This window comes from Diceros bicornis, chromosome 13 (assembly GCF_020826845.1).
Source record: "Diceros bicornis minor isolate mBicDic1 chromosome 13, mDicBic1.mat.cur, whole genome shotgun sequence".
NCBI lineage: Eukaryota > Metazoa > Chordata > Mammalia > Perissodactyla > Rhinocerotidae > Diceros > Diceros bicornis.
This window is the reverse complement of record NC_080752.1, coordinates 31,240,858-31,265,550: the sequence shown is the minus strand read 5'-3', so window position 1 is coordinate 31,265,550 and position 24,693 is coordinate 31,240,858. Positions and strand designations below refer to the sequence as shown.

General features: G+C 58.1%; 1 protein-coding gene across 3 annotated transcripts in view; it reads right to left on the bottom strand.

Moving 5' to 3' along the window:
- TNFRSF1B (TNF receptor superfamily member 1B) overlaps nucleotides 1–24,012 on the bottom strand; it is a 33,254-nt gene extending 9,242 nt beyond the window's left edge. For all 3 annotated transcript variants that reach the window (XM_058552930.1, XM_058552931.1, XM_058552932.1), the window contains exons 1-8: nucleotides 23,920–24,012; nucleotides 6,833–6,932; nucleotides 4,926–5,054; nucleotides 4,299–4,448; nucleotides 3,711–3,804; nucleotides 3,069–3,289; nucleotides 2,498–2,575; nucleotides 1,862–1,896 (exon numbers count right to left, since the gene is read on the bottom strand). In XM_058552930.1, the coding sequence (XP_058408913.1) occupies nucleotides 1,862–1,896; nucleotides 2,498–2,575; nucleotides 3,069–3,289; nucleotides 3,711–3,804; nucleotides 4,299–4,448; nucleotides 4,926–5,054; nucleotides 6,833–6,932; nucleotides 23,920–23,997 (885 nt within the window). In that variant the 5' untranslated portion in view covers nucleotides 23,998–24,012. The remainder of the gene's footprint in view (nucleotides 1–1,861; nucleotides 1,897–2,497; nucleotides 2,576–3,068; nucleotides 3,290–3,710; nucleotides 3,805–4,298; nucleotides 4,449–4,925; nucleotides 5,055–6,832; nucleotides 6,933–23,919) is intronic.
- Nucleotides 24,013–24,693: the final 681 nt, after the last annotated feature.

The window sequence follows — 24,693 nt, the reverse complement described above, 5'->3', positions numbered from 1 at the left end:
CGAGGATTGGGAAACACTCGGCTGGGAAACAGAATGTGGTAGCTGGGCTGCCAAGGTGGAGCCTGGAGGGCACACTTGCTCCACGTGCCACCAGGCAGCAGCCGTCAGCATCACTGAACCGAAACCAGACGAAGGAAGGGGTGGCATTCGCCCCCTGGGAAAGCGAGAAATTGTTTGAACTCCCAGACCGTTTGTGTTGATGTCTGCTGAAATACCAGAGGGCAGGTCAAGGGGCACTGTGCCACGAGTCCAGAGACAAGTCCTCGGGCAAGTGTGTGTGACCATGGGCAAGTCACTTTCCCTCTCTGCACCTCTGTCCTTGTCAGCAAAATCAGGAGATGAAATCGGTCTCTGGTCCCCACCACATCCAGAGCCCTATGCAGGCCTCAGGCCCTGGGCCACCCAGGCTGAACTCTTCCCTAGCACAGCGGTTCTCAAGCAGGGGTGAGTCTGTCCTCCTGGGGACACCTGGCAATGTCTGGAGATGGTTTTGGTTGTCACTCCTGGGAGGCAGTGCTACTGGCGTCTAGTGGGGAGAAGCCAGGGATATTGAGGGACAGCCTATAATGCACAGGACAGCCCCCCACGACAAAGAATTATCAGGCCCCAAATATCAACATTGCTGAGGTTGAGAAACCCTGCCCCAGCAGGATGGGGGACATGGAGGGAGCTCCTCAGGCTCTGTTTCTTCATCTGTAAAATTAGGTAAAAACCCCGCCCTGCCTACCAGGTAAGGGGTTGCAGCAGACACCGTGTACTGGCTCACCCCACACCCATTTCCAAGCCCTCTCCCCTGTCCTCCTCCGCCACAGAGGCTGCCCCTTTCCCGCCTCTCTTGCAGCTAGAGGTGGTCACATGACACTGTTCTGGACAATGAGACAAAAGGAGGAGTCTCCTGGGGGCTTCTGGGAAAGCGTCTGATTTCCTGATAAAAGGCACTATGGCTGGCCAGCCACTTCCCCCTCTTTTTCCTGCCTCAAACCCGGAGGTCACATGAAGTGGTGATCACCATAAGGCCACAAACAAGAGAACAAAAGCCAACACACTAAGAGATGGCAGAGCCTGGGGTCCTCCTGGCCTCAGAGAGGGATGTAGTGAACCACTCCAGCAGCCATCAACCTCTCAACTTCTTGGCAGGTGAGAAAAATAAAGCCCTGTTGTTTTAAGTCGCCCATAAGTTTGCAGTTACTTGCAGCCAAATGCCTTCCTGATGGAGAATTGATGAAATACTATGTCAGTGTTCTGTTTCTAGCAAAAGTCCTCCACGGACCCGACTTTACAAAAAGATCAGAGGTGAGCTACTTTGGTTGAAGTGGGGGAGGACCCAGGGCCCTGCCCTCTAGCCTTCACCTCAACTCCAGAGACCATCTCCTCGGGCCCTCTGTGGAACACTGGGGTACCCCAGCGCTCAGTTTGCAAACCAGTGCTCCACGAGGACGTACTTTCTAAGCACCGCGGAGATGCTGAGGATTGTTGCCAGTTGAGTGAATGGCACAGCTCTGCCAGCTGGGCTGAGCCGACGCTGTCCCCATTTAATGGTGGAGGCAACAGCCACGAGCAATTTCACATCTGCCCAAGGCCACACCATAGGTCCACGGCCACATGCTTGCCACCGGCACCACCAACCCCCCCCGCTCCCTGATGTGGCCTCTCACACTCACAGTCTCCTTTATCAGGACATGGAGGGCTACCTAACCCCCAAGGACAGACCCTGGCTGGCCTTTCCTCAGCCTCCCAGGGCTCTGCACACTGCCTCACACTGGACAGACCAACCTCTAAAATTCACTGTTTCCCGTGGAACAACCAGCCCCCCAGGAAGGAGACCAGGCGAGGAGGCGGGGAAGGGCAGGGGGACACTCACCACCTTGGCTTCTCCTTGCAGGCAGAAGCGCTTCTCTGGAAAGAGGAGAGAGGGGACACGTCAGGGAGAGGGACTTCCTCAGGGCACATCTGTCCTAACTGGGAGGGCAGCATGGGGCCCACGCAGAAGCAGCCAGAGCAGGCCCAGCCCTGCGGGGAGCGATTACCTACCAGACAAGGTACACAGAAGCCCCCACACCCACCTCTCCAGCTGGGCTGGCATTCTGCCAGTCCCCTCCACCACCCCCAACCATTCTGCCACCTCCCCGCCTTTGCTCATGCCATGCCCTCTGCTTAGCCCGCCCTTTCTTTCCTGCACACACTCCACCCATCAAAATCTTACCCAGCTCAGATGCCAACTGCTCCAGAAAGCCTGAATCCCCAGGAGTCCTACACAAGAATCCTGGCCTCCCCCCTGGATAGCCCTGATGGCGTCTTGCCTTTCAGTAGATAAGCGAGTGGAAGCACCTTCCACCTCTGGCTCTAAGCACCTACAGAACAGGGACTGCCACGTCCAGCCCTGTCTGACCCATAGGCTGTGCCCAGTGCTGGACTCACAGGAGGTGCCCCAGAAAAGCTTCCTGAACCAGTGGAGGAACGAAGGAATGGATGAAGGAAGGAAGGAATGGAATCTTACTTTTCTTCTGGGTGACGATGATACAGTTCACCAGCCCTATTACCAGCAGACCCAAGGCTGTCACACCCACGATCAGTCCTAGAAGGAAAAGAGAGGCTCAAAACAGCTGCAAAAAGCAAGATGTCCCAGGGGCCAGGCAGGTCAGTCAATGACCAAAGGTGGCTGGGGTTGTCACATGCAAGGGGTAAGCCCAGTTCAGAGGCTCTCAAATTTCAATTCTAAAGCAAACAAACCAAAAACTGTGTGTCGAACAGAATATGTCTGTGGGCCACAGTCAACCTGAGGCCACCAGCTTGAGCCCTCTAGCCTGATGGAGTCCTAACTCCAGGAGGGAAGCCCATGAGGTGACCTAGCCCAGCCCACTGTCTTCACAGCCTAACAGGTTCATCAGAAACAGCCATCTCCCCTGACCCCACCTCTCCCCACCCAGGGGTTCCTAGTGACAGCACTAGGTCTTGGGAGAAGACAAGTCTCACCACTACCTGCATCGCAGGACAGAGTACAGGGTCCAGCCCACAGAGGGCTCTCAGTAAGACTCCAAGATAGGAGGGAGGGCCCTCTTGTGACTTACCGATTGGAATAGAGATGTTCCCAGTGATGAGCCCTTCAGCTGGGGGGCTTGGAACCACTGGGGGCAGGAGGGAGGTGCTAGGAGCTGTGCTGGGCCCTGGAGTTGGCTCCGTGTGTTGGGATCTTGTGGACCCTGGCTGGGGCACAGAGGCTGACTCTGAGGCCCCAGACGTGCAGACCGCATCCATGCTTGCATTGCCAGGGATGGCCACTGAGCTACACCTAGGGAGGAGGAGGCTTGGTCAGGGGGCAACAGAGGACTGAACGGCTCAGGGTGGCTGGGCTCACTGGTGGGAGCCAGGCCAGTGGGCAAGGGTCCCAGCAGATGGGATGGGGAGTGAGTATGTGTGCCATGCCCTCTCTCAGGACCGCCCCTCCCTGTCCCCACTCCTGCTCTCCCCAAGCTCCCCACCCAGTCTTGACTTCTAGGGCAAGGCTGCTGTTCACCGAGCTGTCTGTCCTGGGGCCCCCATCAGATAGACCCGTTCTGGTATTGAACTGGGCTCGGCAATGCCTCAACCCAAGAGAGTGAACGGAGGGCTTTCAGGCCCTACAGCACGGCCGCTCTGTGCTCCAGACCCCCATAGTCACTCAGTGACAGCCCCTCCCTGCTCCTCCAGAACCAAAGGACTGAGCCACTCACTTCCGGTGGGGCCTGCAAGTATCTGTGGATGACGTCCTGTCAGAGAATGTCCCCGGGGCACAGGGAGCGCACACCACATTCGATGTTGCAGTTCCTTCAAGGAAAAATTGGAACCTGTCACCAACTCAAACTCTCCGTGGAACAGGTGGGCCTTGACATTGGAGCCCTAGGGGAGGTCTGAGGGGCCCATGGACCTCTGTCTGCACCTCTACCCCTTAAAACACACACACACACACACACACACACACACACACACACACACACACACACAGCTGGGTGGAGTTTGTCTTTAACCAATTCTAGTGAATTCCTGGTCTCCAGGGTCACTTGGGTTCATCTTCCTGTGACATCACCTGATTTTCCAGTAGCTTAGGGCTTAATTTGATCCATATCTGGGCCTAGCACACAGTAGGTGCCTAAGCAGGAGTGCTGGAGGAAGGAATGAATGAGGGAAGGGTGGACAGATGGATGGCTGGTGAGCACCTGGCCGCCACTGACGATGTTGCCAGCTGGGCTAACGGGTTGATACCTGTGAAGGAAAGGCACAGGGGGGCCCCCAAGGACCACTGGCCCTGGCCCCGTACACACCTGGTTTGGCCACACCGAAGCCGGGGTGGCACTTGCGCAGCGGCATGCACACCTGGCAGCCCTCCTGCCTTGGAAGCATGCAGTACCAGCCCGGCCTGCAGGTGCAGATGCGGTTCTGTTTCAAAGTACAGGCTTGAGTTTCCACCTGGTCTAGAGGAACGAGAAGGCAGCCCAGGGTCATTCCTGTCTTCACAGGCCCATGCCCACTCTGCCCTCCCAGCCGCCCACCACCCACAGAGAGCTCTGATCTCCGGCAGGCTGGTGGAACCCCTCAGCATGGGGCAAAAGGAACACTGGCCACGGAGCCCCAAGGCCTGCGGTCTTGCTCCAGCTCCATCACAGCACGAGAGAGCACGCCTGCTCTCTGAGGCACGACTTCCTCAACTCTCAAATGGGCAGTCTTCCCACTGCGGCACTGGGCCCGCGGGGCTATGCGAGAGGAGTCAGTGAGACAGAGGATGACAACGCCGTGGGTAAACAGTAAAGAGCTGTACCCGTGCAACCTCATGCGCTGGGGCATAAAAAAACTGGTCTGGAGTAGTCCCAGCCAGCTTTCAGCCAAAGGGGCTGAAGTGTATGGCGCCAGGGGAGGATGCTGGGGACCACCCCCTCTCTGAGCCTACTCACTGGAGCCACAGCGGGAGCCACAGCTCAGGCACTCCGGGAGCCAGTTCCAGAGCTGGGTGTATGTGCTGTCCTCGCAGGGGACGCACACGGTATCTGAGGTCTCGTTGCAGGAAGTTTTTGCGCGGCAGCCTGAGAAAGCAAAGGCCAGAAGTCTCAGAGGGGTGGCGTGGGGCTTCTGCCAGGACCCTGGGCTCATCCACTGTTCCCCAGAGCCCCAGAGATCTGAAGCCTAGGGGGGAAGGCTCTTTGATGCAGCTCCAACTCCTCCATCGACTCATCTCATATCCAGCACGTACCAGCTGTCACTCCATCTCTGAACCCCCACTACTCATAAAATATCTTCCCCTCTGCTCTTTCCAGATGCCTGGAATTCCACTACTGGATTTGCCTATTATTAGCCAATAACACTTTAGTGAGAACTGTTTTGCCAGCTCTTTTCTTCTTTAGAGTTGGCTAAAATTCTCCACCTGGTGGTATGAACTAGAGGGGAAAAAGGCAGTAGGAATGTAGTCCCTGGGGGACTCCTGAAGGCCTGGAGAGAAGGCATGCCAGGGGGTGGGAGAATGCCAAGACAAATATTTAAGAAGTTTCTTTTCTAAGCCCTGTCCCGATTCCTATCCTGCCATATTCACTGCTCTGCTAATCTAGTAACTTTTTAGAGACCCTGCCAGTTAACAGAAGAAAGAAGAGTCCCTTCCCCTGGGGTCTTTTAAAATGGCTACGGGAGGTGATGGGTACACATGGGCCCACCCACATCTCAGGCTAATGGCTCAGAGCCCTCCAGTGGCTTCCTGGATCCTGCAGAATAAAAGCTAAGCTCCTTACCACGGTCCCTGCTGGCTTACTTACTCAGTCTGGGCCACACACTGGCCTCACTGTTCCTCCAGTTCACCAAACAGTCTCCCACTTCAGGGCCTTTGCATCTGCTGTTGCTCCTGCCTGGCATGCTGTTCCCTATATATTTGCATGACTCACTGCCTCACCTCTTGCATGTCTCTGCCCAAGTGTCAGCAGCTCAGACAGGCCTTCCCTGACCACCCCGTATAAAGCAACGCGTCCCACTCCGTCTCCATCGGCCTTACTCTGCCTTGTTTTCTCGCCGCACTTACTCTCTGACCTCTCCGATCATCTATTTCCTCTGCTGGTTTCTGTGTCTGTCCCTCTATTAGAATGCAAAATCCATGAGGGTGAGGACTTTGTCTGCCCTGCTCTCTGTTGTATTCCTGGCACCTAGAACAGTGTCTGACACTTGGTAGATGCTTTATAAATAATATAGGGATGAATGGTTAAACGAATGAATGGATGGATGGCACCAGGAGTCGGGCCACCTAGCTCTCCCAACTGGGGCTGGGCCTCAGGTCAACCATCTGTGAAATAGGTAAGCACTTGTTGATTCAGTCAAATACGTACTGAGCACACACTATGTGCCAGGCACGGTGCCAGATGCTGGGGATTCAGTGGACAGCAAGCCCACAGTCCCTGTCATGGAGGAGCACATAGCAGGGGCAATAAAAAAGGAGACAGGCCATAACTGCAGTGTGACAAGAGCTGCTGCCATGGGGGATGCCAGGGGCCAGTGGGAGCTCAGAGGAGGAACCAGATCTGGCCAGGCAGTGTAGGCAGGCTTCCTGGAGGAGCTGGACATCTAAGCTGAGGTATAAAGGATAAACAGGAGGCAACCAGGGCAAGGGGAGTTTGGAAGTGCACCAGGAAGAGGGAACAGCATGTGCAAAGGCCCAGAAGCACAACGGAGCATGGCGCCAAGTCATGGAACCAGAAGGAGTTCAATAAGAATCAAGGGCCATAACCCTGCTCCCCCAACCCCAGTGCACACACGCTCCCTCCAAGGCACCAGCCCCCAGGGACCCAGCCAGTCCGAGGTCGGGGTCCCAGCGGCTGCCCCTCACCAGGTGGACACTGGCTGCAACGCCTCTGGGTCCTCTTGTCGTAGAATTCTCTCAGCTGGCACGAGCCGCTGGCCTCCAGGACAGAGTGGGTAAAAGCCATCTGGAGGGGGAAGGAAGGACAGCCATCAGCATGGCGACTGGTGGAGTCTGCAGGCCTGACGCCCAGATCCCCATCCTGTGTCCTGCAGACGTTTGGCCCTCTTCCTGCTGAGGCTCTAGTGATCTGGGACTTCTCCATTTGGAGGGGATAGAAGTAGAAGGGAGAGTCCCTGCCCCCTTTCACCTCCTCCTCTTCCCCACTCAGTGCAACACACTCCTGTCTGCAGGGGGAGGCGTTGAGCTGGCTGGCAGGAGGGTGCATCTGGCTCCTAACCCTACACGGGTCAGATGCTGGGCCCCGAAGCTGCCCAGAAGGGAGTCGTCTTGGTCACAGAGAACCACAGTGCTCAGCGCAAAGCTGCCCTCTATGTAGGATGGCTCCCCTTCCCTCCCGCACCTGGCAATTGCCCCTTCGTCTTTCCAGCTGAGTGCTGCCTCCTCTGGGAAGCCCTCCCTGACTCCCCCAGGCTGATTCAGGTTCCTCTTCCTCTGGGCTATCTCTGAACGCTGGATATGGTCCCTTCTAACAATCACCTCACTGTGCTGACACGTGGTACCTACTGGTCCTCCTACCCAGCACGGGTGCATGTGCATGCACACGCACGCACACACCCCCCACACCCCACACACACACATCTGCAATGCAGAGGGCAGAAATGACGGCCTCGTCACCTCTAGACCCTCAGCTTCCAACATGGGCCCACGGTAGAGTTGGGGCACATAGAAGACTATTTGTTGATGGCCATGATGAAGAAGACAGTCGCCACTTCTCGAGCACTTATGGGGTGTCAGGCACTGTTCTGAGGGCTGCAGGTGCTTCAGTCAGTGGAGGCTGTTGCACCCCACTCTGATCCCCTTTACCAGCAGGGCACCCATTTCCCAGCTGCCTGGGATGTTGCCTGATAATGGCTCTTGGCCTCCAGGTGAGACGGAGCCCCCCAGGGCTCAGGCTGTAGGGAGGCAGGCTCACTTTGCCTTCCCCTTCCCCCTCCACAGCACCGCCCAGGAGTCCTGACCGCCAGAGCCTGGGGCCGCGGGACTCCTGGCTGGCCCCTGCATCAAGGACATGCAGGCCTGGAAACCAGCTGCCTTCCCCGCTCGGCTTGGCAGGAAGCCCCAGACCCACCCTGGCCGCACGTAGCTTGGTGCCAATAGCTGGAAGCCATCGGGGGGATGACCCCAAGGAGCTGGGGTTTCCTGCTGCATAGCAACCTGTGACTCTTCTTGCCCCCCCCTTCCCCTCCCTGTGGCCCTGCCTGAGCTGCCTCCTCCGGCTGGAACAGCCTCGTGCTTCCTCTAACAAAATTCCATTTGTCCCTTCTGACAGCAGCTTCCCCTGAAGGCTTCCCTGCCCACACCTCACCCTGAATAATCACTCAGACCCAGAATCCCCACCTTCCTCTGTCAGGGCTCCTGGCACGCAGGGCTGGGCCCCCACTAGCTGGGCGCCCTATGAGGCTGCAGGCTGGGGGTGACTCTTTGCTATGACCCCAGAGCCTGGCATGTAGTGGGTGTCAGGGGTCGCTAATCTAAGCAGTGACATCATTACAATGTCATTTCCTGGAGGGGTCCGACCTCGGCCCCAGGGCCATGAAGCCCAAACACAGGTGCCCCCACCACGCTGGCCTGCCCCTGAAGCCCAGCCCCCACCCCGAGCCTAGGCCCAGACCCAGGGCCAAACCCCACGAAGTCAGCTCTAGTGAGGTTGGGAGAGACGCAGGTGGCTGGCACGGGAAGTGGGAACTATTCTGCATCACACAGAGCCTAAAAAGTCACTTCCATTCCCATCTGGACCATAAACTTGCATGCCCGTGGCTGCGCGTGCGAGCACACACACAAACACACTTAATCCCAGTCCTCCTTCCCGCCCTGGGGCCTGGAGCAGGCTGCCAGGCGCCTGGACAGCAGGGTAAGCAAGGCCCCTTAGCAGGGCTCTTCACAGCTGGGGGTGGGGCTCACCACCAGTGTCTGAAGCACCCAGGGGACCTGTTTCTAATGCCGACTCTCACCCCAACAAACGGGGCAGAAGCTCAGGGGGTGGGCCTGGGAAGCTGTGCTGTTAAAATAAAAAGAAAGAAAAAGAAAACGTCCCCAAGTGATTCTGATGCTTCACTGCTGAACATACCTGATTATCTGGCACCCACGGATGGAGCAAGATGACCTGGGCAGGGGACACATGGAGGAGACCCAGTAATCAAGGCTGGGGAACTCCCAAACCAGAGAAATCGGACCTTCTGCAGCTGCCTTTGCACACACCACTCAACTGCGTATTAACTGTAGCAGAGGGCCTGACTGTCCCCCCACAGCCCCCCAAAACAGGTCTTCCCTGCAGGCTGCTGCTGTGTAGCTTCCCTGCTCTGCCTGAGTGCCCCAAGAGGCAGCCACCTCTCCCCTCAGAGGGCATCCCAGAGGGCGGGGGTGGGGGGGGCCTGCCCCTCCTTCCCTTGCAGCCCCCTGCCCTGCAGGGTGGCAGGCACAGGTCTCACAGACCCTGCACACCATGGGCAGGGTCCCCCCCCAGTACCCTGGGCAGTAACTAGGGGAGCCTTTCACTCATGCGGGGCCTGAGAACCACAGGGCCAGGGTGGCTCCTGTAGCCCAGGGAGGCTGGCCCCAGCTGGGGGCAGGATTTCCCGTCAGGCCCAAAGGGCCTGATGGGAAAGGGTCCTGCCTTGGCCAAATGCGGGCTCTCACTCCACCCACAGGCCAAGGGTTCCTGGACAAAGGCAGGCAGCTGGACCCCCACGGCCCCCAGGCCACCGCCAGCAGCCTGCCCTCCAGGGTCTTTTCCTGTCTGAATCTGGCTATGAATACCCTTCCCCACACTTCCTCCTGCTGCCCTGTGTGACTCCAGCCCTGAGCCGCTGGCAGCTGGTGAGGGGGTCAGCCCTCCCTTGAGCAATCTCGAGGCCTGTTTATCCTCTTGGACAGAAAAAAAAAAAAACCCACAGCCCTGTCATGGCTAAACAATGAGGAACAGAAAGCCCCTCCACACAGAACGAGACAAAAGGTCACTCCCTCCGCTGCAGTGATCCTAGAGCAGAGGCCGCCAGAACCACAGCCCTGGGAGCTGGGCCTCGGGTCAGCGCAGAGGCCACCCAGGCCGGGGGGCTCTGGAGGTCCCCAGAATGTGGCGAGCAGCCTCTGGGAAACGTGGGGCTATGGAAGCTTCCAGTTCCTTTGGCTGGTGTTGGGGAGGCTCAGATCTATTCACCACCCGCCCACAGGGGAGCTCTGACATTTTAAAATGAGGAAATAAAGCGGACAGCACTGGGTTCACTCAGCTTGTTCAGCAGACTCAGTGTTTCAAAATACAGGGTCCCCAGGTGAAAATCTGGAAATCACTGATGAGCGTCAACCACCCATTTAACAGGTGGGACATCTGTGATGCAGTGTGGGCAGTGGGGGGAGGGATTGGAGAAGATAGATGATGGATGGATGGATGAGAGAGAGAGAGAGAGAGATAGGTAAGAGAGGGAGGGAGGATGAGAGATGAAAGGAAGGAGGGAGGGAGGGACGGAAGGAAGACTGATCTAATATCCAATTTGTGAGGCAGGTCTGATTGTGCCCATTTCACAGATGAGGAAATGGAGATGGAAAGAAGCGAAGCCACCTCCCAGGGTCTCCCACAGGCTCTGGGCCATTCCAGGGCCTGGCTAGTGGCAGACTAATGGAGGATTGTGCACAGGAGGCCATCGGGGCCCACCCCTCACCCACCGCAGGCCTCGCAGCAGCCTCACAGCCGCCTCACATCAGGGCCCGCAGCCCCACTTTCTCCCTTCAGCATTGGGCTCCCTCCTCCTAGGACAGAAAGAACCTGCCGTTAGGAGCAGCTAACATGTCCCCAGCACCTACTGTATCCCAGGAGTGACTGTGCATGCTAGATCCACTGTCTGATAGAGTCTCTTCACCAACACTTCACAGACGCTCGGAGAGGCGAGGCGATGTGCCCAAGGCTACACCAAAACAGCCGTACTCCTTGTGCCCTTTGGCCTGCTTCCCTTCTCTTGGGGGCCCAAGCTTCCCTACCCCCTCGACACAGAGCCAGCACCCCGCCCCCCACCAGGAAGCCTCCATCCCCTCTCCAGGTTTTCAGCTTTGACCCTTCAGGGAGGAAGGAAAACAATGGGATATTCATTAAGCACCTACTACGTGCCAGGACAGGTTGCAGGCACCTTACAGAAGCCCACTTCCCCGCTCTAGGCTGGTAAGCATGTGCCCATTTCACAGTGCAGGGAGATCAAGTCACTTGTCTGGGTCATCCAGGAAGGAAGGGGTGGAGTTGGGACGTGACTCTTGCCCTGGTCCCGCTGGAGAAATCTTTGGTCCCCTCCTCAGGACAGCTGAAGAAGCCAGCTGCTCGGATGGCCATCTGCCTTCGTCCCTGAGTCACTACCATGCCACCAGCCCCCCGTTCATCCACCTCTGCCCTGAGCGGGGACCGGAGCACTGACTCACGTGGGCAAACATGCTTTCTCTCTTACACACACACACACACACACACTCCAATGCAGGCAACCCCTCTCGACCGCAGGCCATCACCCTCTGACCTCAGCTCTGAGATGGTTTCCCAGGTGACCACCAGGAATCTCAGAACAAGCCAGTCTTCTGCAGCAGGTGGGGACATTCAGCACCCAAGCCCCGGCTCTGCCTAGAACTGCCTGTGTCACTGGGCTCCTGAGAGGGCCCATCCTCAGGCTGGCAGCTCAGCAGGCAGGAGTAGGGGCAGCAAAGGCTCAAAGGTAGGGGTCTGTGAGCAGGGAAGGCTGGCACAGCTGCGGATCAGCTGTGCCAAGTGCTAAAGGGATGCATGGGAGCGAATGAAAACGGGGATAAGGCCCAGAAGTGGGGGCAGGATTGAGGCACGGCAGCTCAGGGCTACCAGAAACCTTAGACATCATCTCAGATGACCCCCCCATTTAGTGGGGGAAAGTCAGGGGCAAAAGTGGAAATGTTCATTCATTCATTCAACAAACGTACTGAGCACCTGCTGCTGTGGGTGCCGGGCATACCACATCGAACACATCCCAGTCCCTGCCCTGGGAAGCTGAGCTCTAGTGGGAGAGACACAGACACGCACAGGAGAAAAGGCAAGGTGCTAGGAGGCAGTAGGAGAAAGGAAAAGCAGGGTGGGGCCAGGACGACAGGGAGAATGCGCTCGGTGTGCCCATGCATAGCCAGGAGGCCACGGCAGCGGGGACACAGTGGGTGAGGGTGAGGGTCCTAGGGGACAAAAACAGCAGCAGCACCTTCTCCTTAAAGCCTGCTCCAAGCCAGGCATCATGCAGCGCTGTCGACATGCATCACTGTCTCTCCGAATCCTCGTCCCAGCACTATGAGGTCAGTACTATTATTATTCCCAAGTCACAGAGGAGAAGACTGAGCCCCAAAGAGGTCTCACCTCCAGGCCTGTGTTTCTTCCCCTGCATCAAGCTGACGCCTGTGTATCCCCGATCCCAGGAAGACTGGATTTCAACCCCCCAGGCCCACCCGAAGGTCCTCCCTCTCCCACTCAGGCACCCCCTCTACTGTGGGCAGTAACCGACTTCTCTGTGCCTCAGTTTCCTCGTTTGTAAAGTGACAGCATGGGCCTAGTTGACGTTCTAACTCCTTTCCAGCTCTGGATTCTTAAAGATGGGTATCAAAAAATTCAGCCCCTCCTGAGACCTCAGAAGTTCTCGGTGGGTGGGTGGCTCACCCACATGTGCAGTGGAAAAAATGAATGAGCTGGGAAACAGAGGTAGGGCTGAGGGTGGGTGCAGAGTGGGGCTTCCGTGCCCTCGCCTCTGCCCCTCATCCCCTCTCCCAGGGTGAGGGCAGCCTGAGCAGGTGGCCCCTGGGAGGAAAGGGGCAGAGATGTCTGCCCTCCCAGGTACACTGGACACCCGGCATCACAGAGGAGCACTGGACTTAGGTTGGGGGGTGCACACGCCGGTTCTGGGGGACTCGGGGATGTCACTTACTCTCTCTGAGCCTCAACACTGTCACCTGTAAAATGGTGACCTAACGCCTTGCCCTGCCTCCTCCTGGGGCTCTACTAGACAGAACAGGAGCACTGGGCTCTTTCTGCCTCGATTTCAGCTGAGCATGGGCAAGGCGAAGACAAGACCCTGGGCAGCAAGCTGCCAGTGCAGGTGAGGCGCTAGACGGCCACGTGGGCCTGGCAAAGGAGGGGGCTTCCTTCCCACCTTGAGGGGAAGTGCAGGGAAGTTGACCTGAGACCCTTGGAGTGCTGGGGTCACCCAGAGGCTGGCCCCAGGCCCTATCCTCAAGAAGCCTCAAGTCAGGAGACCACTGCAGGCCAGTTGCTGTGACAGTGTAGTGGGGACCCTGTTGGGGCAGAGGGAGGGGGAGATTCCCACAGGCCAGATGTGGGCCTCCTAGGATAGTGGCCTTGGGTGGTCTCAAAGGGACTTTACTCAAGAGAAACACCTGGAGGGGTGATGGAACCCCAAAATAAAGAGTTGGGGTGAGTGGCCAAAATCTAGGGGCTAGAGGGCAGTTAAGCGGCCAGAAGACACAGTGTCCAGGATAACAGACAGCAATGTGGCTGAGAGTCCCTGAATGAAAGTGAGCCTCAGAGGCCTCCCGGGGACAAGGCTACAGCCAGACAGGACTGACCTGGTGAGTCACGCACGACCTTTCCCGCCCGCCGCTCCCTCCCTACCCTCACCCTGGAGGACCACAAACCACAGCTAGCAGCCGGGGCTGGGCCAGGGAGTCTAGCTCAAGATGGGGACCTCACCAGGGCCATTAGCCAGTAAGGGGCAATGCCAGGCGGCCACACAGGTCCCGCTGCTTCTGGAGACCTGGTCGGCTCTCAGGGAATTGGGCAAGCCTGCACCAGCTGACTTCCTGCCTTTCCACTGCCGGACAGAGACCTTGCCTGTACCCCAAGGGGGGGCCCTCGCGCCCTTCTCCTATTTATAAATAGACAGTGCGAGAGAGGAAGGCAAAGAGGGGCAGCCTGGGGAGGGGGAAGCAGTGGCCGCCACCAGGACGCTGTCATTGGAAAGCACTAAGACTGGGGAGCCCTCTGCCCTTCCTGCCACCATTAGCACAGCACCTTTGGGGTCTTCAAGGCTTTTTCGTTTTCTGGAGACGCCCCTCCTTAGATGCCAGTACCCAGCATCCCTGGGCAGGAATTCGGCTGAAGGAGGCCACATGGAGAAGCCTTTTCACAGAGCCAGAAAGACTGATAGCGACTGTTCAGACCCAGGAGGAGCACCTACTGTGCGCACACACGCTGCTGGGCATGCTCACATGCACTCTCCCACGATGAGGTCAGTATCACCCCATTTTCGAGACGCAGAAACAGAGGCTTCCAAAGATTCAGTACTGTGTCCAAGGTCACGTAGCCAGCGAGCGGCAGACAGGAACTAGTCACAGCTACAACTGCCTCCGCATCCTCAATTTTATACCCGTGATCTTGTCTTGCTCCCTCATTTTACAGAATAGAGGCCCAGAGAGGGAGAGTGACTCCTCTGACAACACACAGTGAGCAAGGTGCCAGTGCGTTCGGTGACTCTCCCGGGCAAAAGAGACTCCAGGGTCCCAGGGGCAGACACTGCCGCTGTAGGGAGGGGCAGAGGCGTCTGTCCAAGGACCCAGGGACCCCCACACAGGCGGAAACTGTCTTCAAGCAATAGAGAAACCGCATCATTTGCATGGCAGGTCCCCGGGGCCCTAGGGCGTGGTGGGGTGCAGCCACCACAGGCCGGGCCGATGCAGCGACGGCACCAGGGCAGGCGTCACGGAGAGGAGCAGCATCTGCGTCAGGAAGGACCGACCACATCACAGGCGGTGGCTCAGGGGTGACACGTCCCACTCTTGGCCTGCTGCCTGTGATGTCGCTTTAGAAGTGATCTGGGGGCAGACAGGAAGCCCGGGCTGCTATCCGGTTCTCGGGGCCAGGCTTTGTGCTAAGTGCCAGGGTACCAAGATGCCTGGGTGTGGTGCCTGGCTCCAAGGAGCCCTCAGTCTAGCTGCAGAGAACAACCCGAGCCTTTCCATTCTCCCCACCACGGTCTGTCCATATCTCCTCCTCCATCTCCGCACGGCTCTGCACTCCCTCACCCTCAGCATCTCTCGCCAGCTACAGCCTCCTCACTCTTGGTCCCCAGCCTTGTGTCCCTTTGCAGATGGACCTGAAGCCACCTTCCTACATCCAAGTCTGGCCTTGTTTAAAAGCTTCCATTGGCCCTACTGCCCTCAGGCCCAAGTTCAATGTCCTCAACTTGGGGCCTGGGGTGCTGCTGATGGCATCTCCCACCTCACCTGACGGTCACCCGTCACCGCCTCATCAGAGCAGCATCAGGCTCCCTCACCCTCCTCCACGCCTTTACTCCTGCTGTTCCCTCTATGCAAACATCCTGAGCCACCACCCCCGCCCCTGTGTTTTGCAGGACTAGCTCTTCGGCTTCTAGAGTCTTCTCTACTATCATCTCAAGGAAACCTTCTCTGAACCCCCAGATGGGGTCAGAGGTCACTCCACGGGGCTCCGTGACAACCCAGACATATCTCCACACCGCCCAGACCACTTTTTGGTTAATTATTTGTTTCCCTGTGTCCCCCTCTGCACTCTAGTGAGAGCTCTGAGCCAGACACCTGGGTTTTAAGCCCAGTTCTGCTATTCACCAGCCTCAGTTTTGTCGCCTATAAAATGGGGACAAAAACAGTGCCTGCCTCATAGGCCCGTTATGATTCAGAGTCACCACCTGTAGAGCTCAGTGCTGTGCCTGGCTGGCAGTAAGAGATGAGCGTTACTTGTTGGGTTTTTATTACTCATCCCGCTACGCCCAGCCCAGGGCACGGCCCACAGCAGGTGCCTAATAGATGCTGAACTGTTTAACAGAAGCCCAAAGTTTTAATTTCCAATTAGTTGAAATGACTTGGGGCTAGCATGAGAACTGGGCAGGAAATGGGCTTATAAAGAGAGGCGGCGGCATCCCCAGAGGCAGGAGACTGAGTGGCAGCTTTCAGACAAGAGTCCCTCCCGGCCACCACGATTATTTCTGGATGGTGGTTTAAGTGCAGAGCTCGGAGCCCAACCACCTGGGGTGCAATTTTGGCTCTGCCTCTACTGAGCCGAAAGCCAGAGCCACAGCATACCCTCTGTGCCTCAACGCCCTCTCCTATAAAATGGGGATAAGAATGGTCCCCCTCCACCCCAGGAAGCTGTGAGGACTGAAGGCACTTGGTGCGTATAACGCATTAGACGCTTGCCTGGCACCCACGAAGCACCCCCAAATGACAGTCCCTCGGTTCACTGCATTCTCCCAGCGTCTCCCAATCCCAATGGGAAGTGACAGAGAGGGGCACTTTTATCCCCACCTTACCACTGAGGAAAACCTGAGCACAGAGCGGAGCTCAAGGGTCTCTGGCAGCAGAGTCAGACAGGAATCCTGCCCCTCTGCCCATAGGGGCACAGCACATCTCACCCCTGAGATGAGCGAGCCAGCTCTGTGGCCCAGCTCATCAGTGGCTGGGGTGGCCGAGGCCAGCCTGTGGCTGACCACGAGAGCTTCAGGGACATATGAGGCTGACACTGACCAGAATCAGGTCACCTGGCTCAGGCTGGGGCCAGGGGGTCTCCTGTTGCAGGATTGGGTGGAGAGGGACAGTCCCTCTTCCTCTGAAGTGCCCCGGTCCCCACGCTAGGTCTTTGGTCCAGTGCAGGAGATCGGAGCAGCCGGCAACAGGCTCACCAGGACAGGCTGAACCTGGAGCCCCTGTGAGCGGCAGGCAGAAGCCAGGCTGCTGGGCAGCAGGAGGAAGGATGGGCAGGAGTCCCTCCAACACAGGCCAAGTGCTGGGAGCCCTTCCCCGGAGACTCACCGCGAAGCCCAGATCTGGGCCCTCCGCGCCGGGGCCACGTGGAGGCCACAGCTGTACTCCTGCCCTCCCAAAGCCACCAACTCCCCCACACCTCCCCCAGTCTAACACTTGGGGCCAAAGGACTCTAAAGCAGGGGTGGGCGAGGTCTTTGAAGATCTCAATTTCCAGCTGGGGAGCTGAGGTTCAGAGAAGAGAAGGAAACCGGCCAGGTCCTCCGGAGCTGCAGGCCGGGCCAGGACTGGGCCTCAGACCCCCGACTCCCAGCCCATGCTCTGGTCACTTCCGCAGCCTGCGGCATCTCTCCTGGAGAAGGCCTTCTGCTGATGGCCGGAAGACGTCTGGTGTGCAGCCTGCCTGCCCCAAACCCCTTCCTGCTCCCGTCTCACCCTCAGTCCCACTCAATTCCCTGAACCCGTGGCCACATCAGCCATACCCACTGCAGGGCCAAGCTCAGACTGAAACAGATGGGTGGGCCACTGTCTGGACAGCAAAGGAAAACAAACAAAACCCCCTGGGGATTTCTGCCCCGTCTCTGGTCAGAGCGGCTGGGTTGGCCCAGTCCCTGGCTCCAAGGCTGGGGACAGAGCAGTGGTTTGCTAGCCTCTCAAGAGCCCAGTGCTCCTGAAAGGGATTCACCCTGTGGCTCTCGAAGTCATTCCGCACCGCCAATCTGCCCCACACGTGCCACTCAGTGTCTGCTACCGAGAGTGGGAGGGCATCTGGCCTGCCTGGGGCCTGAGAAGAAGGTTCTGCAGCCTCGCTCCGTGACACTCAACACTTGATGTGAACGAGCTGGCTAACAGGCCTTCCTGTTGTAGTAACAGCATCAACAGTCTAGTGCCCATAAACCTCCAGAGATGACACCCGAGACGTAGCCTGTTCCAACCCTTCCTCCTCTGCAAAGAAGATATGGAGGCTGGGAGAGGTAGGGCGCTGTGTCTCAGCAAACAGGAGAGCAGGGCAGAGACAAGACCAGAGCTGGAGTCTGGGGCCCCCTGGGCAGCTGCCCCCCACCCCGGACTCCCCCCAGCACTACTCAGACTTGGGGCAGAAGGAAATCTACTCTTCCAAACCCCAGTCGCTAAACTTCCTCCTCCCCGGTGTGCACCCCGAGTGCCCCAAACCACAGTGACGTCACCTCCTCTACCTGTGACCTCACAACGCACCATGGTTCTTCAAGGAACACGTCCCTTCTCGCTCAAGGCTTCTTTGAACCTGTGGGTTCCCAGACAGCAGGCCCTACAGTGGATGCCCACAGCATGGACCCTCCCACAGTCTAGGGCCCCAAGGGGTCTGGCTTCTGATCTTAAAAGGAGCTATGTAGGTACTAAGGGGCAGAGAGGCAGGGAAATCCACGCATCCTGTTCTGCCTGAGGGTTCTGTATCCTGTCTTGGATGCAAGCTGACAGGCGGCCAGGAATTCTTGATGCTACTGGGGCCTGAGTCAAGGAAATAATTCCAGCCAAAGCAAGTGGGATTGAGGTCAGCAGTAAGAAAGGCTGGGAAGCAGAGATATTAACTGTGGGGACTGCTGGGCTCTCCTTCCTAGGAAAACTTTTAGATCCCTGACCCCCCAATCTGTGGTCTTGGTCAAGCACACTCACAGCTGACACTTCCCCAACATTCCAGGAGAGCGCTGGGATCAGTGCTGGTAGCTTTTATAGATAGGGATGCCTAGGCCCAGAGAGGTTATGTAACCTGAGGAGGTCACACAGCAAGCCAGTGACAGAGCTCGGATGGGAACTCTGGTTTCCTGACACCCAAGCCACTTCTCCTTCCTTGGAGCCCTGCTGTCTTGGAAGTCACTGGAGGCTGGGGAATGGACACCATGACCTCAGAAGAGCTGGCACAGGGCTTCTCCTCCTCAGGGTCACAGATAAACAGAACCTTCAGCATTACAGAGCTTAGAGATGGAAGTGCGTTTAGAGACAGGCTGGAATCAGCCCATGCCCATCTTGCAGGTGGGAAAGCTGAGGCCTTCTGCATCCCCTTCCCAGAGAGGCCATGAGATCCCTCTACACTAGGCCTGTGCACCCCTCGCTCACCCTCAGATGAAACTGAAAGGAGTGGGGGGTGGGGGAGCGATTTCCTGACCTCGCAGCTTTGCCATGCTTGGGTCCTAAGGCCAGGCAGTTGGGCCAGTGGTGTGAGATGCCCAGCGAAGGGGCAGCGGGACAGGAAGGAAGTTCTCAAAGATGCTGGGCAGGAGCTCTGCACAACTGGAGCTCTGCCACCCACACCTCGGGGCCCGCAGCTCAGGGATGGAGAATCTGCCTCCGCGGTGGTCCCCGCCTCAGCCCGAGCACCACCCCACGATCAGAGTCAGGTTAGGCCCTGCAAAGCCACGACTGCTCAATCAAATAGCCGCCAGTGGGCTGCCCAACCTATAAAGCACTTTTAATCCTGATGACCAGCCAGCGAGGTGGGGATCATTCCCATTTTACAGATAGGAACACAGAGGCTTCCAGAGACAAAAAGACCTGCCGAGGTCACACAGCCTGTAAACAGCAAAGGAAGGATTTGAGCCAAAGTCTGTTTGATGCTGAAGCCTGGGCCCTTCCCCTAAGTCATCAATACTGCTTCCCTGTGGCCCCGCAGAGTGTCCGGAACTACAAGTCACAGCATCCCCACTTTGTTCCTGTTCCCCCGGTGGCTCCCCCCTCCCCTCCCTAACCCCCACTTCCCTCCCTGCCTGCTTCCGGGCAAGTCACATGCCTGCTGGGGCCCTGAGTCACTACCAGTGGGTGGCCCTGTCACGAGCCAGGTGGGCACATGTTGGGGGTGGTGGTGAGCACACCCAGCCTCAGCAGACCCAATACAGCAGGGAGACGAGCCCAGAGAAACAGCCCAGAAAGAGGGAGACGAACTGAAACCCAGTCCTGCCACCACCGGCTTTTCAAATTCTTCTGTCTCATCCATAAACCAGGGTGATTATAAAGGTCAGATGGGTATTTTTGGACATTTATTCAATATTTTTTAGCACCTACTACTTACCAGGCACTGTTCTAGGCCCATGGTTCTCAACCAGGGGCATCTTTCCCCCCAGGGGATAGGTGGCAATATCTGCAGACATGTTTAATTGCTACAACTGAATGGGGGGTGCTATTGGCATCTAGTGGGCAGAGGCCAGGGATGCTGCTAAACATCCTACGACACGCAGGACGGCCCCACGACAACTCTACGGCCCAAATGTCAAGACTGCTGAGAAAGAGACACCTGTTCTAGGCTCTGAGTCTACAGCAGTGAACAAGCCCCTGCCCCCATCGTGCACTCATCCTAGCGGGAAGACACAATCAAAGTGAAAGGAATATAATAGGTCACGAGTGTTACGTAGGAAAACAAAACAGGCCAGGGCAACGAGAGCACCTGGTGGGGAGCTTTTACAGGCAGGATGGTCAGGGAAGGCCTCTCTGAGAAGAGTTCATCTGCGCAGAAGGAAGTGAGGGAATGAGACCAGGGGATATCAGAGGGAGGAGCATTTAAGGTGAAAGGGAAAGCTAGTGCAAAGGCCCTGAGGCAGGCGTTGGGGGGTGCCTGTCTGAGGAACAGAGAAGCAGCCAGCATGGCCTAAAACTGAGAACTAAGCTCATGTGCAGAGTTGGATGTAACACATGCATGTGCGCGTGCACACACACACACCATGGTTGGCATCAAAACTCTTCCCCTCCCCCCACCCCCACGACTTTCTTGGCTACTCCTCCAGGAAGCTTTGGATGGTCAGGACCATCAAATGTTTCCCAGCCCTGGGAGGGACGGCACTCCAGGAGCCACTGGGCCAGGCCCCACTCTCTGACACAAGAGTGCCAGGCAGCTCCTCAGCCTATCTGCTCCAGCGCCTTTCACACCCACTCAGCCTTGTGAGGAGGGCGAGGTGGGAAGTACTCTTCACGTCCACAGATGGGAAAACAAGGCTGACTAACTTGGCCCATGTCATAAGGGCAGTTAGGGGCACAGCCCAGGTCTGTGACCATTGGCAGTGTGGCTCCTGGAGGGCTGGGGCCGAGTCGTGGTCATTTCGGGGTCCCCAGAGCCCAGCACAGGGCTGGGTTTGGAGGTGGTGTCCATGAACGTTGGGGGAATGAATGGATGAATGACACTGCATCAAGGTGCCTGGCCACCTGCCCACTGCCCTCTGCAATGCCCGACCACTAGGCAACATCCTTAGACGGCACACAGGTTCCCCTCTGGGCTGTCAGGCAGGGGGCAAAGGGACATCCTGGGACAGCAGGTATCTTGGATCACTTATCTGCACTCCAATAGCCAACGTCCCCAGGGCAGCCTGGGAGCCCCCAACTTCTCCCCTAACCCAAGCTAGACCTCGGGGTGATGAAGAGGCAAACAGTGGCCCCTCAGCTTCCAGACTTCCAGAGGCAGGTAGACCAGACCCAGCAGGTAGGGATCCCTTCAGCACCTCCCCAGCAAAGCCAGACTGCTGGGGCCCTGCCCATTCCTATCAGAGGGTACCAAGTACTCGCCTACCCTGCCAGCTTTACTGGCATTTGTCAAATGAATGAATGACTAGGTGAATGAGGGACGCATTCCATACCAGCCGGCAAACAGAGCTTTTAAAGGAGGCAAAAACCCTGAGGGCAAAGGAGTCAGCCACACCTGCAGCCAGCTCAGGTCTCCCTGGGCTCTCTCCACAATTCGATCTAGTTACAGCCAACACTACCCAGTACCCACCGTGTGTGAGGGACCTGGCTGGGGGCAGGGCAGGTGCAGCGAGACAGGCACGGGAAGGCATAGAGCAAAGTGCGTTGGAATCAGGGGGACCTGCAGTCACATGCCCCCCCACACACACCCCAGTTCTGTAATTCTGGGAAGTGTCATAACCACTCCGGGCCTCAGTTTCCACATCCCTAAATGGGAACAGCACTACCCCCCTTTTAGGACTGGCTGCAAGGAAGGTTTCAGTGAGATTCTGTAGTGAAGTCCTAGCACAGCGCCTGGCACTTGGAGGTGTTCAAAAAACAGGAGCTAATATGCTGCTAATAAGGAGAAGGAAGAGGCCCCCGTAGTCCCTGCCCTCAAGGAACTTTCCATCTATTGAGGTGGACAACACAACTAGATTAAAAAGCAGAATGTAGTCTGTCCTTGCAAGAGAGGAAAGGCTCTGAGAGTTCAAAGAACAGAAGAGCAAATCCAACTGGGAGAAGGAGGAAGGGCTTTCCTGGAGGGGGTGGCATTTGCAAAGGCCCTGAGGATAGGGGTGAGTGGTGCACCATGGAGAGGAGAGAGCGTGGGGTACACAGATACACGATGACCATGTGTTACAGGGTGAGGGGTACGGATGCAGAGAGGTGGCAGCAAGAACCCGGTATACCTCACTCACTCCGGCCTGGGACACCTGCGGGAGTTTCTGCTTTGGCCACTGGGAGCCATGGGAGGCTTCCCAGGCAGGGAGAGAGATGCTCCAACTTGAGGAGGGTCTCCCCAGCGATGCCACCAAGGATCAGTGGGAGAGGCGGCATGAGCCAGGAGACCAGCTAAGAGACGTGAAGATAGAACCTGGCGGAAGGAACCTGAGCTGACCCGGGAGTTGGACAGGAGGGGAGACAAGGAGAGAAAACCCCTCAGACAACTCCCGGGCTGGGTCTGGTGTCCTGCAGAGAAGCCATGCGCCTCCTCCCTCCAGGGGCTCACATGCACCCAGGGTTCACTGGGGCCAGATGATGCCCCTCGAGGCCTGAGTCTGTGCCATGACCCTGCAGTCAGGCTGGGGACCACAACTGTTGGGATCCACACTCAAAGGCTCTCAGAGCTGGGACTCTCCTGACCAGAAGGCCACCCAGGTCCTCTTCTGTTTCCAGGACAACCTCTAGGGCAGCCCCCCAGGACCCACCTTGGCACCCACTGTGGGTGAGTCAATTCTGGTCTGACAGCCTCCATCCTCCGCCCTCGAGAACTGGACTCTACAGATGTCCTTAGCCTTGGCCAGTGAGTCACCTCACATTACCACATGAGCCATGTCACCTCCCACCTTCCTCCCCGGTCAAGATGTCCAGGCGGGTCAGCACCTCATGTGCCTGGCAGGGTAAGATCATGAGGAAGGGAGGAAGGCACACCTCCTCCCCAGCCATGGGGGGGGGGCGCCGCGGAGAGGATGCCCCCTTTGAAGGAAGAGCGCCCCCCCGACACGCCCTTCCATGAAATACGAGGAGTTCTCTGAGCCTCAGTTTTCCTTCTCTATAAAACAGGGTTACTCTGTCTTCCCAGACCCGGGAGACAGCCAAAAAAGGCAAAGGAGGAGAATCTCTTTGTAGACTCTACCTTGCTATTGTGGCACGCACAGTTAACACTGAATAACAGCTCTGGGGTCTCTGCTCTCTCCACTTTCCTGGAGCCCCTTAGAGACCTTGATAGCACAGCTGCCTTAATAACCAGCCCAGAAGGTCTCACTCATCTGCTCTGTCGCCAGAGCTCAGGCACAGGATCTCCGGAGAGGTCAGCTCACTGGGACCTGAGGACACTGTCTCCTCCCCATTAGCCCAGAACAGGCTCTGAAATGGCCGCTGGACACACCAGGTGGGTCCTGGGGAAGGGATCTGAGCAAAGGGCACCGGAGGCAGCCACAGTCCAACTGTGCCCTTATTAGGCGCTTACTGCACACCTGGCCCTGTTCTTTCAGACGCGCGGACCTAGTATTTCTAAGAAAGAGGAAAACCATAGCCCAGAGGAGGAGGAAGTCTTCTGAAGAGGGTGGCCGCATCTAGAGTGGAGCAGCGGCCCAGGACAGACACCCACCTCCCCCGCCGCAAAGGGGAAGGCTCGGTCGGGGCAGTCGCAGGGGTAACGGAATCGGGGTCCAGGGTTTAACTGGGATCCGCCCAGGGCCCGCCTGCCAGCCCCAAACGCCCTAGCCTGCGCTGGCGGAGGGACCGGGGTGCACCCTGGGCCATGGCGGCCAGAGTTCCGCGCCCCGCGCGCACGTATGCCAAACCCGAGGTCCCCGGCGGGTCTCCAGCGGCGCACGATGCGCGTCTGACCCGGCGTGGGGCACGGTGCCTCGGGGGCCTCGGGCGCCCGGAGCCCCCTACCCCTGTCCTGGCCTCCCGGGAGCGCGCGGCCGGGGCACCACGGGGGCGAGTGCGCGCCAGCCCGGGTGGGCATGAGGGGCGAGCGCTCCCCGTGGGGCCGCGCGACTCACCCACCTGGGCCTGCACGGCGCGCCCTGCGGCCCAGAGCTGCAGTCCGACGGCCAGCGCGGCCCAGACGGCGGCGGGCGCCATGGGTGCGGGCAGCGGCCGAGCGCCGGCGGGGTCCGGCCGTCCTGGCTCTCGCGCCCTCGCGCCTCCTCTCGGGGCTCCGCTGCGCCCCGGCGCCTCCGACTGAAAGCAAAAGCCGGCGAGCCGGGCGGCTGGAGGGAGGCAGGGGGCGGGGCCTGGAGGGGCGGGGCCAGGCTGCGGGGCGGGCCTCTCGGACACACCTCCACCCCCTCCTCCCCCGCTCCCTCCCCCGCGGGCTGCTGGCACCACGAACCGGACTCTCGCCCCCGCAGGGCCGAGCCTAGGCCCAGCTCTGCCAACCTAGCGCTGGGTAGACACATCCAGCGCCAGCCACGCCCAGCCTTCGGTGACGCCTCAACCTCCTTCTAACGCCCCCTCCCCTTCGAGTCACCCGTCCCAGTGGGAGGACAGGAGACCCGCATTGGGGACAGGCTCCGACCAGGTTTGTGGCTGCCCCGAGGCTGTGCCTCTAGACCTGCCCAGCGTCCATCTACCCCCCTACCCCTCCCACCTCCCGCAGGCTCCCCACTCCCATGGGGATGGGGCGCTAATTTGGAAAAACATCCCACAAAGCTGACACTGGCTCTGGGGGCAGCACGGGCGTTCTAGATCATTCACTCATTTAGGCTCTAGAGCCAGACCACCTGGGTCTGAATCTCTGCGTTAACCTCATAGGATTATTCTGAAGATTAAAAGATA